Genomic DNA, 17822 nt, shown 5'->3' with positions numbered 1-17822 from the left:
AAAACAATTTGGAAAGTACTGACATAAAAGAAAAGTTTTGCCTAAATGCCTAAACTGGTACCAATTATAATTTCATCCTGCATTAAGGAATTGGTATAGAGGGACAAGCACTATGGAGGTGGACAGAAAGAGCAGCGGTCAGCTGAGCTGTCCCTGATTGGCCATTGGGGGAGATGACACTTTACGCCTATTCTAACTGCAAAGATAAAATCCCCACCTGCCATTAACTTAAAATCAGGAACCTTCAGCGGACACACACACAGACACACACACTTACACACACACCCCAAAATAAAGAAGTAACAAACAGAAACCTCTGTCCTTGTGTTACAGTCACTGGTAGGGTAGCTTGCCCTTTACAGTGTCTCTCTGGTTGGCTTCTTTTGGGGGCCTTTGGAGATCTGCGAGGCCCCCCACGCAATAAGGTGCATGAGTTAGATGTTTGGTTTCATTTGGTAAGAGGAAATTTATCAGAGTTGAGCAATGGTACAGGGACAGTTTTGAAACCCCTTGAGAAAGCATCAGAGTTGCAGATCGTGTGTCAGGCGGCGAGGAATCCATGCTGCATCCGTACAGAATGGAGGGGTACATCATCCCACCCGTGAGTATTTTTTCTCATCTCTAAGGTCCTAATATCATGCTTCTGGTGTTTATATGTTGATGCGTAAATATAAACAATGCTGTTTTTGTCAAAATACCGCCATCGTGTCAAAAGACACTAAAGGAACTCATAATTGTGGATATACCAATCACTGACTGAACAACTGGATCTTTTTGTAATATAGATAGGGATACCTTATTGTGATAAATTGTTTTGACATTAGTCATTCTATAATATCTTGAAGTTAAATTGTACATTTAGTCTAATTTTAGAAATATGAAACAGTTAAAGTTAGCAATCTTGTTAGTGTCGGGATACATCCGTGTTGGACCATCTACTATAAAATGATCTGAAATTAAATCTGTTTAGATTCAGTAATTCAGATGTGCACTGATGTGCATCTAAACATTTATCTGATTTTTTAGTTTGTGTGTATAAAGGATGATGTTGATCATTTTGTTAATTCATCTGGCACAGGATTATATAATGGCAGAATGTTTATTAATGAAACTGATCTTAATTTGCCATTGCTAACATTGAAAGGTATGTTGTAACGGCTATGATTCGCATCATAGTGTGATAAAAATGTGTAACAATCAAAATTTCTACGTAGAAAGAAGAGAGTAGAGAGAGAGTAACCTGGACTGGCTGGATGTCACAGACACCGTTTGTACAAAAAGATTACTGGGCAGTTTTAACTAAAGATGTGAGGCTTTTCCCATATGGTACAGTGTATATTTAATTTTTGTGTTTGGCTTCAATCATTCAAACTGTTCACCCTTTGTCTTTCACCTATTTGCTTAGCAGCAAACAGAGGAAATGTTTGAATCAGACATGTATCGACCACCAATGGAGTATCAATACATCATCGATGAGGGACAAAATGGTGAGCTTTTATTGTATCACTTATTTCTCATTAACTATAGGTATTCACTTGTCCCCCTTTATGCACCAATGAAACAAAGTGCTTTGAGTAAATGGCCTGCATTATTGCTGGCCTTTTTCAAATAATACTGATTGACTGATCCTGTGCCAAAAACGTTCAGTGTCAGAATACCCAGAGCGACCCATGTAGACACTATGTCGTTATAGTGAGCTAACGAATCAAAATCACACCCAGGGCAGATGGGTCTGTACTGTTAGGAGAGCGAGCGAGTGGAACCGGGCGAGTGACCTAGCACAAAGCAGGAAACAGATGCCTCGTTCTGACAGGCAAGAAAACTACAGACGTAGAACGACAAGTATCCCCAAGGGCTTCTGTCCAAAATGAGACAAATATATAAGAAATTGTGTAGGTGCCTAATATGGAAGCTGTCATAACGATCAGCTTCAAAGATGGAGATTGCATACTGTTGCTATATCTCACTGTGGGAGTGAGTCAGTTGTGTCATAGTTTATAGTGTCTTAAATCAGACCTTTGTATTAAATAGTCATCCCTGATGTCTAAGAGCTGTGCTTGTTTTCAAAGAAGTTAAATGACAGAGAAACTGAAAATAACCCAGTATCATTATAAAGCAGTGATGAATAGCAGAGCAAAAAATAAATAAAAAAAATTCCCCCATGGAACTCCAAAACACTATTTCAGTTCCAAGGAGGAATATTCTAACACATTTCCTCAGTGAATATAATAAATATCATATGTGAATAAACTGAATTTGAGCACCTGGCATTCAATTTTTACTCCATTACATTAAATTATTATGTACGGAAATTAAATAGAAAGTGCATATGTATTACAGGTGCTCAAGTAAATTGATTATTCTAAATGTTCCATGTGGTAAAACAGTCACACACATAGAAACTTTACATTTTGAGATTTAAATGTTACGTACAATGACATTAAAAACAACATGCTTGAGGCTATTCAAAAACGGCAAAGGAAATGATGGTATGAACAGGAAACAGTGCGATACTCAGTGGTTACAGTGACAAAGTTATAAAAAAATTATTTCTTGTATAAAACAGAACTGACCGAATAACCAGACTTGGTTGATTTAGCTGTTGCTTGAACCAGATTTCAAAGAGAGCATATGATGTACTGTAATATTTCTTTGGGATACTAAATATGCTTTCCGTTGACCCTCCATTTCAACTTTCCTGCCCTTGTTTAGATCACACTTGGGAGTACAATTCACATCATGTCCATCCAGTGGATTTTGACAACCTGCCAGAGAGCCATTTCACAGAGTTACAGAGCGTGCAGCCACTACATGTTTCGAATGTGCATCGCTTCCCAGATGCCGAGCCTGGCCATTTCATCGACCCAGGGTTGAACGGGCATCACCTCACCTTTCCTCCTCCACAGGTGAGACAATTTAACAACATTTCCAAATGTCTATAAAATACCTGCTATAGAATACACATATTAGTTTTGTGTGTATGTTTTAAAGAATTCTTTCATTGCCCCTCTAATTATTTCTGTCTAACTTCAAATTGGTTTTTGAAACCCTCACAAGATTTGTTTTTATATTTGCGGTCACATCTTTACAATGCAGCGGACCTTTAGGAATGCATACTGTATACAATTTTTTTTTAAATAAAATCTACATACATCTTACTTATAGGAACATGTGTTTTAAACAAGTATCATGTGTTCAATGTATCTGGCACTTTGTGACACCAGTAGGTCTAAATGCTGGTTGTAGAATGCATCTGTGGCCACGTTATTGCCCAACTAAGCCCAACACTGTCTCCGTAACTGCAGTCTGCACACTCATCAACTGCCATTACACAGAACATCCCTACTTGCACAAACAAAACCACTCGTTGTTGTGACAGAAAAAGACATGCACTCTAATATGTGCGCTCAAAGACAGAAAGTCCGAACTTGCACACACAGAGACAAATATACAAATGAATTGAGCATTTTTGCGCCATTCAAAAATCAAGTACTTGTATTTAGATTACATTACTTTTAGCAAATGATTAATGAGAGGATTGTAAATTTCTACTCAATATACTTAAAATTAGATTTTCATCAAAACATGCAGTAAGTCATCCAAAAACAATCAGATTAGAGTACCTAGAAGTTTATTTTAGGCAGTTTATTTGTAAAAGGCTGCATTTTCTTTCTACACCACCTTTGACCAAAGAAGACAATGAAATCCTTTGATGTAGTTTTTGCTGATACATCAACTTAAACAATGCATGTCATATTGTTAATTCCTCATTGAGCTCTAAGAAAGACTGCTCTGTTAGTGGAAATTGAAAGAGAACCTCTTGTCAGAAATAGATCATTTCAGATCTCTTAAGAACAACACAGTGATTGATTTCCCCTGCTTTGGTTGGGACCTCATCTCAAAGGCAGACACTAACCACAACAACGTCTATCGAAAAGAAAGCTTTTCCTTTGTAGACGTTCTTGTAGGGAGGAGAGACATGTCCACATCAAACTGATATATACTGCCTATTGGTGGAACAAAATGTTATCTGCAAAAATAAAAGCTAGGTTTGTTGCAGTTTTGATAATAGACCAATAGATAATAGTGGCAAATTCTCAGGTCCAGCAAAGCCTTCTCTGCTGCCTTAACATGCTAAATAAATAAATATTTTTCCTCTTTTCATTCTCAATCACCTTTTTCCTATGAATTTTTATTAATCTACAAACAAATAGAGAAAAACAAAAACTTCAGAATTTCTTCAGAATCCCCCAACAGTGCAAATGAATGAGCAACTAAAGTCAGAATGTCAGATTCATCAGCCAATAAGATTGATTTATTTGTTCTTGGTGGGTGTGATCTTTAGGATATGTCCCAGTCGAGGCCTTCTAGCTGGCCTTGAGTGACACAATCATGGTTTAAGTGATGTACATAATTCAAGAGCGAAAAGCGTAAGATCAAGCTGTCTGACGAGTCGGCTGTCATCACTGCTGGTATTGCCGTTGAGAAAGAGATCCTTATGAATTTAAAAATATGAGATGTTCTGCATGACTGTGTGATTGCTTGATTTATTAAACAGGAAATGAGGGCTGATTTTCACTTCAAGCAAATTGGCAAGTGCTTTTTGCATAGTTATAGCAACATCAGGAGTTTTCTAAGTGTAAATTAGGCTGCTTGAGCATTCAGTGTCGGATTCAGTTTTGAAAAGTAGTGCTGCGATCCATTCAACTCGGAAATATGCATTTTACAACTTCCTACTAGGAAAAGTGCAATGAAATACATCTTGAAGTCAGAATTACAACTTGTAGACTCGTGCAGAAATTCGGAACTCGGGTAGATATTCAAAGTGTTAAACATTCACTTTATTAAGTAATATCGATAAATTAGTTTGTTTCCACATTAGATGATATTAAAGCTCGTTTAACAAACACCTACAGAAACAAGTGTATAAAACATTATCTCTTTTGATAATTGTACACCTGTAGCACAAATGCTAGCGCTGCAGCATTGTTTTTCAGTTGGGTTGCTAGGAGACCAAGTCTGGTAGATTTCAATCATGAATGACTCAAAATGATTCACCGACTCACTCATATCACATAAGACGCTCATTTGTCGCCACCTAGTGACATTTCCAGAAGAGGTCACTGAACTAATCAGTTAATAAAATTTAACAAATTTGTAAATCAGAAGCAAGCCACACCAAAATACTCAATATTTTGGAGCTAATTCTGCACAATTGTTAACTTGAATAAACTTGAATCACTAAAATAGCTGGAATTGGTGCTTTTTGCTTATTCTTTAAAAAAAAATATCCCCAGAAATAATGTTTGTGGACCAGTGATTCTCTTAACTTTTTCGCCCCTCATGAGTTTGCATCCCTGTAAATTGTTGTGCCATTACAAGAACAAATCTACAAATTAGAAAAGAAGCAAATTTGTTGTTTTTTTTATTACCCATTTAGCGCTCTTGCCACCTATGTCCTCACACAGCGTAGCCTAACTATGTGACTTGTTTTTATGCATAGCTGAATTTCAAACATTACACATAAACACACTACTAAGGTGGACAGAAAACATGGACAAGTTCTTGAAAAGGAAACATATTAACGATGGTTTGCCAATGTGGGATAGAGGTGTGCTGTATAATTTTTTAGTTGCAAAAAGTGTGCCGTGGCAGAAAAAAGGTTGGGAAACACTGCTTTAATGAGAGTCAAAACCCTGCTAAGATAACGGGAGTGTTGCAGTTCCAAATTTGTATTGGAAAACAATCATAAATTCTCAGGGGCTGCTGAGAAAGAGCTAACCGTTGTTTACTTGTGAATTCAACAGCAGTTAATCTGTACACTAGTCATTTACACCACAACCCTATACATAACAAAGGTTTTTTTTTTTTTATATATATATAAGCGTTGCATGTACAAATATAACTGTTTGAGGAGGAAAGCAATGTTGCTTCCCTGGCTGAGCAGATGTGTATAACTCTTTACTCTAACACAATATTCTCTATAAGGCCTTATATGGACAACAACTGCCAGCCCAGCTGCAGTCAGTGAGGCCATGTACTCACCTCTCTGCTCACCATTGAAAACTGAAAAATGCCCCACACAGTGCATGACCTAATGTGAAACACACATGAATGTTCCTAATGGATTTGTAAATGAAAGACTTTATTTTAAAACACAGTATGACTATCATGTGCTTTTCGAGGAGCTCTACATTTTAGTTACCAGAATGCATGCAAATGTCATGTCACAAGAAACTGCCACCCCAGCACTGTGTTTGCAATCAAACGAGACTATGATCTTTGACACATTGGGTTTTAACCATGAGACAAGTGGTTTAACTGACAAAATTGAGGGAAATACATAAATTATATACTTTGTCCCACAAAACTGAGCATGAGAATTTAGCAAGAATTGCACCCTTAAAAATAAAGTGTCAGTGTGTGGGGAAGGAGAGGACCTAAGAGCAGAGGGAAAGTTCAATCCATTGGATTTTTTAAATCAAACCCAAAACAGCTACTTTTCAAACAAGCCCAGGCAAACTTGATCCTCCTCCTTAACAACTGGGCACCGAACTGGCGAGTGCGGCACCAGCAGCACAGAAGGGAACCCCTCTTCTGGAACTTACCGCAGCCAGAAAATACTGCACAAGATCACAGTTAAACACAACACTACAGAACCAGTTTCAGACACCACAGTAATAGTAAACACAATGATCCGACATGGCACACGTCAGGGTTTAAGTAAGAGAAACAAACACGGGGCAGGTGTTGCTCCCAGATGAAGGCTGTATTCAGCAAGTCAGTGACCTCTGAAACACATAAGGGCAAAACGTAAACAAGCTTTGACAGAAACGGACAAGGGAACGATGATGCCACGGTCCTAATAAGGCAAGCAAGCAACATGGCAAAGTGCCATGTCCATGACATCACCCGAGGGCACATGGCAGCATATCGCACATAGTGATGACCCACTGCCAGACCCGTGTGTAACCGACCCTGATCGCCCTGCTCCGAAAGGTACTTGAACCAGCATTTCTGGCGTGGCAGGCTGGTGCGCTAATAAGGAGGCTAAAGGCTCAGGAGAGTGAGGTTTACACACTGCTCAGCTATCTACCAGTTAACAGATACTAAACTAGTCTCCCGTTACTCGTGCGCCGACACAAAGGGGGAACACAAAACACAAAGGCAGGCTGATACTGCCACGGAACCACCATGTAGAACCTAAACCTGACAAGGTGTCCAGACCGTGAAATAAAGGTTCTTCGCTGGTTCTTTGTAGCAACTTAGATTCCGTCCCTCTTCTTAAAAAGAGCAATATTCACTGTATAGAGATCTTGGGTGGGCTGTATGGTTCTTTGAAGATTAACAAATGGTAACAGCATAGATTTTTTTCAGATCAATGAATTGGTTTGTGGTTTTTAATGTTTTTAATAAAATACAATAATTAAGGTTAAAAAGGACCTCCTGTGACATTGAGCTAAAAAAAAAAAAGAAAATCTTGTATTCCCGTTGAACCTTCTATTTTCAAGAGCAAGAGCTCTCTGCTAACATTTTATGTCTTCACAGATGACATATTTGCCCCGGCCATCGGTGTGTTACCCTCACAGTGTACAGCCCTCTCCTCTCCAGCGCAGCTCAGATGATGATGACCCTGGCAGTCGCAGTCCTCCTTTAGAGGTGTCTGATGAGGAGTGCATGAGGGATCACATTTCTTCAACAACAGGGGGAGAACATGGTGAGGAAACATCAAACACCAGTACACACACAAATGAATGGATGTTTTATACTCTCAGCTGTTGACTGCTGTATGGTTTTTTGAACACATGGATTTCTTTTGCTATGTTTTTCAAGGTAACAAGAAGAAAATTCGCTTGTATCAATTCCTGCTGGACCTTCTGCGAAATGGTGACATGAAGGACAGCATCTGGTGGGTGGAACGAGAAAAGGGAACATTCCAGTTCTCATCCAAGCACAAGGAAGCTTTAGCTCACCGCTGGGGCGTACAGAAGGGAAACCGCAAGAAGATGACCTACCAGAAGATGGCGAGGGCTCTGAGAAACTATGGCAAGACGGGAGAGGTCAAAAAGATCAAGAAAAAACTCACCTACCAGTTCAGTGGAGAGGTCCTTGGGAAAAGCCACACTGAAAGGAAGCTTTACATGTAAACAAATGCGTAAGGAAAGATAGAGGGAGAAAACAGACTTGGAGAAAACAAGAGGGAACCTTTCTCTTCCATGAAAAGAGCAATTAACTCGTATGGACATGAACTATAAGAACGTTACCCTATGTTATGAAACTCAACCATTTTAATTTCCATCCTTTTTAATTGTAGTATTCACTTTTGCATTAATGAAGTACATTTTAAATCCCTTTAAGCATTTCAATAACTTTCGTGCTCCAACATTTACCACAGGATCTGTATTCTTTATATACTTATGAGAGTACAAATTAAAAAAGAGCTAAAACTTATGTGATGCGTATGATATGACCAAAGTGGGCAGATTATAAAAATGAGACTAAACAGAATTCTCAAGTAGGGATACTTGTGAACTTCACCACAACGGAAAAAAATATCACAAAAATACAAAAAGCAGAAGTGAAAACCAATGACACAGACTCAACACAGAAAACTCTGTCACGTCTGGGGAGTAAACACAAAGACGGAAGATCGTCATTTTCTACTCATTTTTGTACTGTTTTTCTCTCAAATTCACAAGAACAAAATCTTCGTAGAAGCTAGACAAATAAACATTAGTTCTCAGTACAAAGTGATAAGTGTATTTGCTGTAAACCGTTCCCCTAAAAGTTGTTGCATATTTAATGTAATCAAATCCTTACAATTGTGGGAAATTCTGAGTGAACACAGACACCAATGAAAGTTGCCTTTATAAGAAATTGAAAACCTAAATGTAGCCTAAATGTAACCATTAGAGAACCATTAGAGAAACTACAGCAAAAGAACATCCAATAAATGCAAAATTGTGTCTTAGCGACATCTGTCAGTAGATCACTGAAGTGCAAAAACACAATATTGAAGTAATTTTCTATTATAAATTAATTTAATACAATTTTAACTTTAAATAAAATAAAACAAAGTTTTTTGATTAAATAGTGAATGTTCATTTCTCTCTCACACGCGCGCGCTCACGCTCACACACACACACACACACAATAAACAAAGGTTACTGTAAAAAAGGAATGCACATATTTTGATAACACATGCAATATGCATCTCGTCCCCCATAGTGTTAAACATGCATGTACAATTGACACAAATCTGCGCTGATAAAACAATTTTTTTGTCATTATTTCCAAGGAACACTGGATCAGTGAGTCTGAGAGCTTTTACAAAAACGCACCAACAGAGTCAATGTTTTCTTGAACTTCATAGGAAAGTAGATGTATCATGATGTCTTCTGTATAATGGAGGGCTTGACAAGAGGAACATACCACTGTGGGGAAAGAATATGAATGTTACAAGCTCTGCATGACATAAAACACAACCATCAAAGATTATCACATAGTCAAGCAACAAAAACATTGATCATCTGCAGAAAATGCAGCAGTGGTACCTGTACCTCCTCTGTCATCCCTGCTGTTTTCCTTCCCTCTGTGTTGAATGGAGGCTTTAAAAACCCTTTGAAATGTAACGTCACCAAGTCATGGAAGGTTTTCAAGGAATCCTAAAATAAAGTGGCAAAACAAGAGTCAAGCTAGGAAAAATATACAGACTTGGCTCAAAAAAACATGCTGACAAAACCCTATTTGGATCAATAAGGGCTTGTTTGAAAAAATAAAAAACGATTTTTGATCACTTTTACACTCAAAGGGCCCCATTTTAAGAGCTCTAGCACTAAGCACAGTGCTATACTTTAAGTCATAAGGGAAATCAATCGGCATAGCCATTAAATTTAGGTATTTTCCTGTAAGCTTTGCACCAAGTCTAAGAGGAGGTGGGTTTGATGTAATTTCAAGCGCAAAGTGCTAATTGGGGTGGGTGAAATGCAATTTAATTCTGTGATTCTTTTCCGGTTACTGCACCGTCTGCGTCCTACTGTAGTCCATTCCATAAAGCACCAGCTATATAAACAAAGACAGTACAGCCATAAGACTTTGGTAATGTAAACTGACTGTATGAAATAAATTAGAAGAATAGAACTATTGACTTATGTTCTTTTGTGCATAAACTGTGACCTTGTTGAATGTCCGTGACACTATGACAGTGACATGCACCTTGTATACGCATAGAAAAGGTGGTTCAGGATTTGGAAGCATGCTCCCTTTAATTATAGAGAATGTAAATTGTATTAATCATATTGATCAAGTTAAACACAAATCATTGATTGCATTGAAACGCGCTTAACTTCTACAGGTCAATTTTGATTTCTAAATTGTTTTATGCATTTATGAAACATGGAAAAATTTGACCAAAAATATTTCTAAATTCAAATTACACTTCAAAATAAATTAAAATACAATCAAAATAACAAAGTGGTTAAAAAAAAAATCATATTAAAAACAAACATTTTACCCTTTCCAACTTCCAAAATACCAATAAAAATTGTATCATAAATACAATTGTAAATATAAACATAATAATAATTGAAAAATAAACCATGACCTATAGATAGTTTAACACAAATCTCATTCTTTTTTTCTCCATAAATTGGTGATTATCAGGGACATAATTTGATTGATTTTCAGAGTTAAGACGTGAACTTTATTACGACCTGCTGGTGGAATCTCCAAACTACAATGTAGGAACTGAGTTTAAACTTTGTGCTGAAAACAGACATGGTTCTTCTGAAACGTCTTAATGACCTATCAAATTGCGCTTTGCACTTCTTCATTAAAATACAATACACCCACAGTTTGATTGCATACACCAACAGATATTGCAAACATTCCCACCCACTCCCACTTGCGCTTTGTGCTGAAATTGTGCAACAAGACGTTGCGCATGGCAAGCTCATGAAAATAGCCCTCACACTATCATTAACACAGAAATGTCACCTACAATTTTATCAGTATTCTAAAGTTAGATAGTACAAAAAAAAAAAGAAATTACTGGAATTTCCTTCACTGCTGTTTGCTCTCTTACCCGTCCCTCATTTGAGCAGATATATGTAAACCATCTCAGGCCTGCAGCCACATGTGTGATCTCATCGGTATAAATCACCTCCAGCACCTTCACTGAGCTTGTGTCAGCTTGAGCGGCAAAGCGGGACAGTGTCTGAGGGTGCACATCTAAACCTCTATAAAAAGAATGCAAAAATATAGCTAAACAACTATTTTCACTGAACGCTTTTAAAACTGAAAACAACAGATGTAAAAAAAAATGTGATGTCTTACCTGGCCTCATGGACCATGTGCACAATAGCCAGCCTTGCCAAAAGATCGTTGGAAGTATCTGTTGCTGACTGCCATAAACCTTTTTGAAAAGAAAGTATAGAGATGTCATCTAGCCTACATTCACGGTAAAAAGTTAAAATACAGAAAACACTGACCATTGTGTACTGGCAAAGCACCAAAGCTGCTGCCAAGTTCCATTATCCTTTGCTCTAGTAACTGATAATGCTGCAGGAGAAAGACAGTCAAATCAATATGGATAAACTTGTTAGTCTAGATTAATTTAAAGTGTCAACAGACAAACCTTTGCCTCATCTCCTGCAACTTTGACAAAGTCATCGAAGAACTGACGTGGTAGTGGCTCTCCCGAAGTTAGTCTGAATGAGGAGAATCTTGCTATGACATCCCAAGAGAGGTCTATTGCCCATTGCTCTATGTTAGCTAGTGAGTGCAGCAAGGCAATCCTACTTGCCTATAAGAAAACAAGCAAAGGTATGAAGACCTCAGCACACTCACGGCAAAGTGCTTCTTCGTTCAGAGGCAAAATGAAGATTGAAACAGCTGAGCAACATACTGTTTGCAAACATTCAGACACCCGCCACACTGCTGGGGGAGACATTTATGAGGCATTTAAATATAAAAAAACATCAACTAATACGATATTAAAATGTGTTATGAATGACTTCATGCTGCATTCTATGAATAGAATTCACACGGGATCATTGAAAAAAGGTGTATAAACTACTCGATGATGTTTTGAAGTATTATATATGCCTTAGATAATGTGCAATTTGTAATATTTACCTTGTGTATTCATGCGTCATAAACACTATATGCGTCATAAAATGTCTCTACATGAACGATTGTACAGATGAAGGCAAGTATGCACCAGCCCACTAAAAACTCTGCACGCCAGTGTGCTCATGCTGACTGATCTTAACGGAATTAGCTGTCAACTTCAAAATAGGTGGAGCTCCAGGTCACACCTACAGATGACGTGGACCACGTACTTGCGCAGCTGGCGAGAAGTTTTCCTGAAAGTTCACCCTGACGAGCTATTACGAACCACCAAAATGAACTCAAAAACACCTTTTTCGCCAGATTTTGTTCTAAATGACTTCACACATGCTCCTTCTTTGATTTCATAGGAGGTTTACAGGGGCCTTATAATCTTACAAAAATTGTCTATACATGTCAATAACACCTTTACAACACATAAATTACTCATAAAATTCTGATAAAATATTACACATTGAGATTAGTCTCTGAAAGGAAATGAATCTACCAATGTTCCTCCTTTGCCCCGTTTGATTTTTCCAGGCTCCATAACTGTCAGATTGTCTTTCCTGCTGGGTTGCACGGGAGGGCTGGCCTCCCCAATCTCTGTTATTGCCCCACTGTTCCATTTCTCTTGAACCATCCTGGTCAAGAAAACCTCACAGACAAAAAAGAACAAGCCCATTAGTAACTTTGTTTAGTGAATGGTGAGCATGCACAATCAGAGTTTGTCTGAGAAAACAACATTGTGGTGACTGAGCCGATTCAGTGTCAATCAATATAGACTTATATTTCAGAGAGCCTCTACTAAGAGCAACCAAGCACAACTGAAGCTGAAAGGAAAGGAAGACATTTCCTAACCTTTTCCTGTGGATCTGGGGTACGAAGGATTTTTGTGGCCCACATACAAAGTGTGTTTTCAGAGGCTGAGATTACTTCCATTGGTAAATTATCTACAATGAATACAGCACAACCATACCATAAAATGTCACATTCACATTTCGTGTTCATATTTATATGTTCTGTCTCACTGCTCACCTTGGTGGGTTATTTTTGCCACTGGGATAGGACAAAGGGACAGTGTGCTCTGAGTGTTTATGTACACCTTTCCATCCAGTACTCGGACATCATACACTTGGTTCTGGTGATAATAATGCTGTATTTGACACATCATGCGTGCTGGAAGTTCAGTTCCTGTATATTAACTAAGATCACTATTGCAACTTGCCTGTAGTCCAGAAGAAGAGGAACCGGTTTCAAGGCTGAAATCAAAGTCATGCCATGGGCAAATCAATGCCAGTTTCCCATTGCCAAGATCCTCAATATCACCTTGCTCAAGTGGGCCACCTGTTAAAGAAAATGCTGTGCCTTGTAAACATATTCAGACCTTTAAACAATTCTCTCATTTCACTGATTAACAGTTCTCTGCTTCTTCCAAACAAACTCAAAAATGTATGCAACATTTTAAAAGTGATTATTCAGTAAGAGATAAGAAAAACAAAATGCATTAATAAAAAGGAAATGGTTACAAAACATTATAAAATTGGATGTCTCAGTGGGCAAATATTAGGAAGTGGAAATCACAGAAAACCACAATCTAGAGAGAAGCCATTAGTAGGCCAAGTGGCAGAAAACAGAATAAAGGGGTGGCAGTGAACCATATCCCTTACAACTCCGTACACTTGACATTGCATGATAACGCATATGGGGAATATCCTTACACACAACCTATTTGAAACATACTCTTTCCCCACGTTATTTGTACAATAACGCCAACATTCTAATATTGGCTAAGGTGTTTGAGCCCCACTCTTTTAGGCACGGATCTGTCCGCTACAAAAGCAGATGCACAAACACCATTCCTCAGAATTTCAAGACAGCAATTCATCTATCGTCTAGAAGCCCTCTACTTCTTCGCAGTTGACATAAACGAGTCAACAGGTGGAATCTTCACGGGAAGACTCTCCGCTCCCCTGCAGTGTTCTGGCGAACATCACTCCGCCTCGCTGCTTTACGCTTTGCTGGTGAATGGGCCGCTTCAGCATCCTAATTCCCTGCAGCGCTTACACGTATGCATCACTTTTCGTGTCCTACTAGAGGCACATCCCGACGTCAGATAAGCATGAGAGCTGCATTCGCTGTCTGGGCCATGCCCATGCGGAGTCAGCTCCTATGGAGACAGACTGCCCTCACTGCAAGGGCATGAGTCTCAAGACGCATTATTCGCAAATTATCCTCATTCTGAGGGACGATTCAGCCTCACGCACCCTCCCATCCGTATCTTCTGTGACACACGAGGGATCACACAAGGAGGCACGGTGGGGCAGCAAGTTCAAGCAGGATGAATTTGAGTTGGACCTCCTGCCAGCGCACGGCCTCGTCTCGTTTGGCGGTTCTGATGCTGGGGATGATAACGATGTCTCTTGCTGCACCAGGAGAGTTGACAGTGGATGATGCAACCACCCCTCCCCCCAGCGAGGACAAGGAACGTGTACTCACCACAGACAAGGAGATGCTTCACATCATTTCAAGGGGCGGTCGAAGAGCTCGATATCGAGTGTTCTCCTCCAGATGAACCTACACAATCTTGCCTTGATGAATGGTTCCTGCAGTCCAGATGCTGTCAATCAGCCATGTTTTGTAGATCTATCCGTTCTTCCCTGAAGTTCGTAACCAACCTTCAAATCCCTGTCGCGTGCCCTGTTCAGCTTGCCTACGTAGCGATTACTTCCTCTCCAACGTGGATCACAGGGAAGAAAACGGTTATGCCCAACTACCCTCCATGAGGAGGCGGCAGCAGCACATTTCTACCTGGCAGGTAAGAGGGCTTGGAACTCGTGCAAAGAGATCTGCACCGCTACGGACTTAGCACTGAGAGCCACAAAAGTAATTTTTGTGACAAAAGTCAAGTCACAGGCCATTGGCAAGTCAATGAACAACCTTGTGTTTTTGAATCATCACATCTGGCTGACCCTCACGGAAATGTATGGCATGGGAAAAGCCGCTATATTTGATGCTCTGGTGTCTCCAGTCAGCCTTTTCGGAGGCTCTGTGAATAGAATTGCTGAGCGCTATGTCATGACTCAACAACAATCACAGGCTATGAGAAATGTTATGCCAAAATGCATTATATAATGTATGAACATACAAAGATTTCAAAAAGTGTACAGCGCTCGCACAAGATGCTCACACTTTTTTGATAAGAGCTTTCCAACTCCAAAACCTGCACATTATGCACAACTGCTTCCCAATGGAGAGTGGTGCATTATATCATGTAATGAATTACAAAGATTGAAAAAAGATTACAGTGCTCGTTGCACATGAACTTTCAACTTCAAAGCCCACATATTTGGCACAACCGCTTTACTATATTAGGGATGCACCGATCCGATACCTGGATTGGTATCGGCTCCGATACTGACGTTTTTAAACTGATCGAGTATCAGTCCAACAAGCCCGATCCAAATAAGATATGGTGTTAGTCATGTCTGTTACTGTCAAGCTCAAACAATGAAATAAAAGAACCATTAAAACACAATTAAAGCCTCTTGAAGATGTGCAATAGCTCTGTGAATCACAAAAGGCTGTGTTATATAATTTGTTTACAAATTATAATAATTTTTAAGTTGAATGGGTTCCAAAAAATAACTGTGTGAATGAAAAGTGAGCTGATATCTTCATATCGTGAAGGGGTTAATTCATGATATATGACTATAGTTCATATATTCATTCTGAGTGCTCCCCTCCTGGCCTCCTGAGGGTTACTCACTTGCTGCATCAGCGTCATGTTTCCTCTCTGAAAGGTTATGTAGTGCGGCATGATTGGATTTTGTTCTACATATGCGTTAACATGCAATGTCAAGTGTAATGAATCATAATAGAATGTCTCGGTTATGTAAGTAACCTTTGTTCCCTGAGACGAAGGGAACGAAACATTGTGAATGCTGTCCGCACTACGAGACTCCAAGGTCTGAGGTACGAGCGATGCGTTCTTTGTCCCTCAATCAGAAGATTCTGAGAAATGGTGTTTGTGAACCTGCTTTTATAGTGAACACCTTCGTGCCTAAAAGAGTGGGGTTAAAACACCAAAGCCAATATTAGAATATTGGCATTATTGTAGAGAGGTTTCAACTAGGTAATGTGGAAGGATATTACCTATATGCGTTAGCACACAATGTCTCTTTCCCTTAATCTCAGGAAACCGAGGTTACATTCGTAACCGAGACGTTTTGCACTCACACACACTTAAAAAGAGAAGACGCATGTCTAGGCTAATGCATATTACATTTGACTTCACCATACCTGTTTAGAGTTACAACTAACCTTCATGTGGGCAAGATGAATCCATAGCCCAGAATCTGTCATCTTCTGTATGCACCAGGACTATATGCTCTCCATCTTCTGAGTAGAGCCTTGAAAATATATTTTACAACATTTTCAGAAAATTAAGGGCTTCTATATTGGCATATACAGTATATATTGACATTCTCAGTTGGCATATACAGTATACATCCATACAATTTCACTCCGTACTTGCAGTGGAAAATGTAGTGCATAAAGCAGCACCACCATGGATAGATTGTCTTTTTTTTAAATTATTATTATTTTTACAATAACAATTAATATTAATAGTCAATAATCTTCTATTTTAAATGTTAATGTAGTTTGAGATGGCACAATGCCGCAATAAATATAATTTTTATCCACACGAATGTTTAATAGATTAAATAACTTTTCCAATAGAAAAGGGCTCCGTGTCATTTCAATGACATAAATTTGTGCGTGTGCATTTAAAGAATGAAGGGCGCTTACTTCGTGCATGGTGACTTAAAATTAGATTTGTCTCCCACACACTGCCAGTTTCCGGCCTTGACAATGTCTTTAAGTGCATCAACTAAATCCTTTTCGAAGTGGTCCATTCAGAATCTTCTACAACAGTGCTTTCCACTAAATTTCAGTATCAATGTGGCTCCTATAAACGTTGAAAAATACTTCCGGGTAAGCCACTTGTTTCAAAATAAAAGTCTAAACGTGTGTATAATAATAATAATAATATATATTATTATTATTATTATTATTATTATTATTATATATAAGCGTCTTCAGTTTACCAGACACTACTGGAACTTCAAATGTGACCGGGTTCTTTGGACAGATGAAACAAAACAAGAGCTGGGTTTGGCGCACAGCCGCACACAGAGATAAAGATGTACCCAATGCCCATGGTTAAATGTGGTGCTTGATCTTTAATGTTAGGCATCACAGACTCTATCAAATACCAACAGATAAAAAAATCCAAACCTGGCTGCCTCTGCCAGAAATCGTACAATGGACCCTGGTTGGATATTCCAGCAGGAATACAAACAAACATCAAAATAAACACAAAAATGGTTTTGGAGAAATAAATTATGTAAAAATGAAATATTTCCCCCGTTTCAATTGTTTTACTTCAATTAAAGGTTAGATATTTGTGATTTATTTGTATTTTTTATTAAAGTTCAAAAGGATAAACAATGTAGATATTTTCACAGCTTTCTTTGTTCATATTTACCAAGGGTGGCTATATATATATATATATAGCTGCGTGATCCCCATAGAAATGGAATAAAAGCTTCAGTTCATTGGTGATGATAGCTCAATAATGTGTGATAAGATATAATTTATACTCCATTACAGTCTCCGCATTTTTAACCATAAGAACATAACGATCAACC

At 38.6% G+C, this 17822-nt stretch overlaps 2 protein-coding genes across 8 annotated transcripts; one reads left to right on the top strand and one right to left on the bottom strand.

Moving 5' to 3' along the window:
• Window positions 1–243: 243 nt before the first annotated feature.
• Window positions 244–9032, top strand: LOC127649813 (transcription factor PU.1-like). Of its 4 annotated transcripts, none has more exons than XM_052135080.1 (6): window positions 244–601; window positions 1215–1307; window positions 1406–1487; window positions 2713–2906; window positions 7549–7717; window positions 7834–9032. In XM_052135080.1, exons 1-6 carry the CDS (start codon window positions 560–562, stop codon window positions 8145–8147), a joined length of 894 nt encoding a protein of 297 aa, XP_051991040.1. In that variant the 5' UTR covers window positions 244–559; the 3' UTR covers window positions 8148–9032. The 4 variants fall into 4 exon arrangements, with proteins under 4 accessions (XP_051991040.1, XP_051991047.1, XP_051991055.1 ...); XM_052135087.1 differs by having other exon boundaries at window positions 1409–1487; window positions 7834–9027; XM_052135095.1 differs by lacking the exon at window positions 1215–1307 and having other exon boundaries at window positions 7834–9019.
• si:ch73-314g15.3 (uncharacterized protein LOC368688 homolog) lies at window positions 8386–17812 on the bottom strand. 4 transcript variants are annotated; one of them, XM_052135067.1, is made up of 13 exons: window positions 17660–17812; window positions 17410–17443; window positions 16432–16520; window positions 13337–13455; window positions 13147–13249; window positions 12970–13061; window positions 12617–12766; window positions 11636–11803; window positions 11490–11559; window positions 11335–11413; window positions 11084–11237; window positions 9555–9665; window positions 8386–9434 (listed from the first exon to the last, which is right to left on the bottom strand). In XM_052135067.1, exons 3-13 carry the CDS (start codon window positions 16454–16456, stop codon window positions 9387–9389), a joined length of 1119 nt encoding a protein of 372 aa, XP_051991027.1. In that variant the 5' UTR covers window positions 16457–16520; window positions 17410–17443; window positions 17660–17812; the 3' UTR covers window positions 8386–9386. The 4 variants fall into 4 exon arrangements, with proteins under 4 accessions (XP_051991027.1, XP_051991017.1, XP_051991002.1 ...); XM_052135057.1 differs by lacking the exon at window positions 17410–17443; XM_052135042.1 differs by lacking the exons at window positions 17410–17443; window positions 17660–17812 and adding an exon at window positions 16921–17107.
• Window positions 17813–17822: the final 10 nt, after the last annotated feature.

This window comes from Xyrauchen texanus, chromosome 1 (assembly GCF_025860055.1).
Source record: "Xyrauchen texanus isolate HMW12.3.18 chromosome 1, RBS_HiC_50CHRs, whole genome shotgun sequence".
Taxonomy (NCBI): domain Eukaryota; kingdom Metazoa; phylum Chordata; class Actinopteri; order Cypriniformes; family Catostomidae; genus Xyrauchen; species Xyrauchen texanus.
Note: the sequence above shows the minus strand (reverse complement) of the source record. Positions and strands in the feature narration are given on the sequence as shown.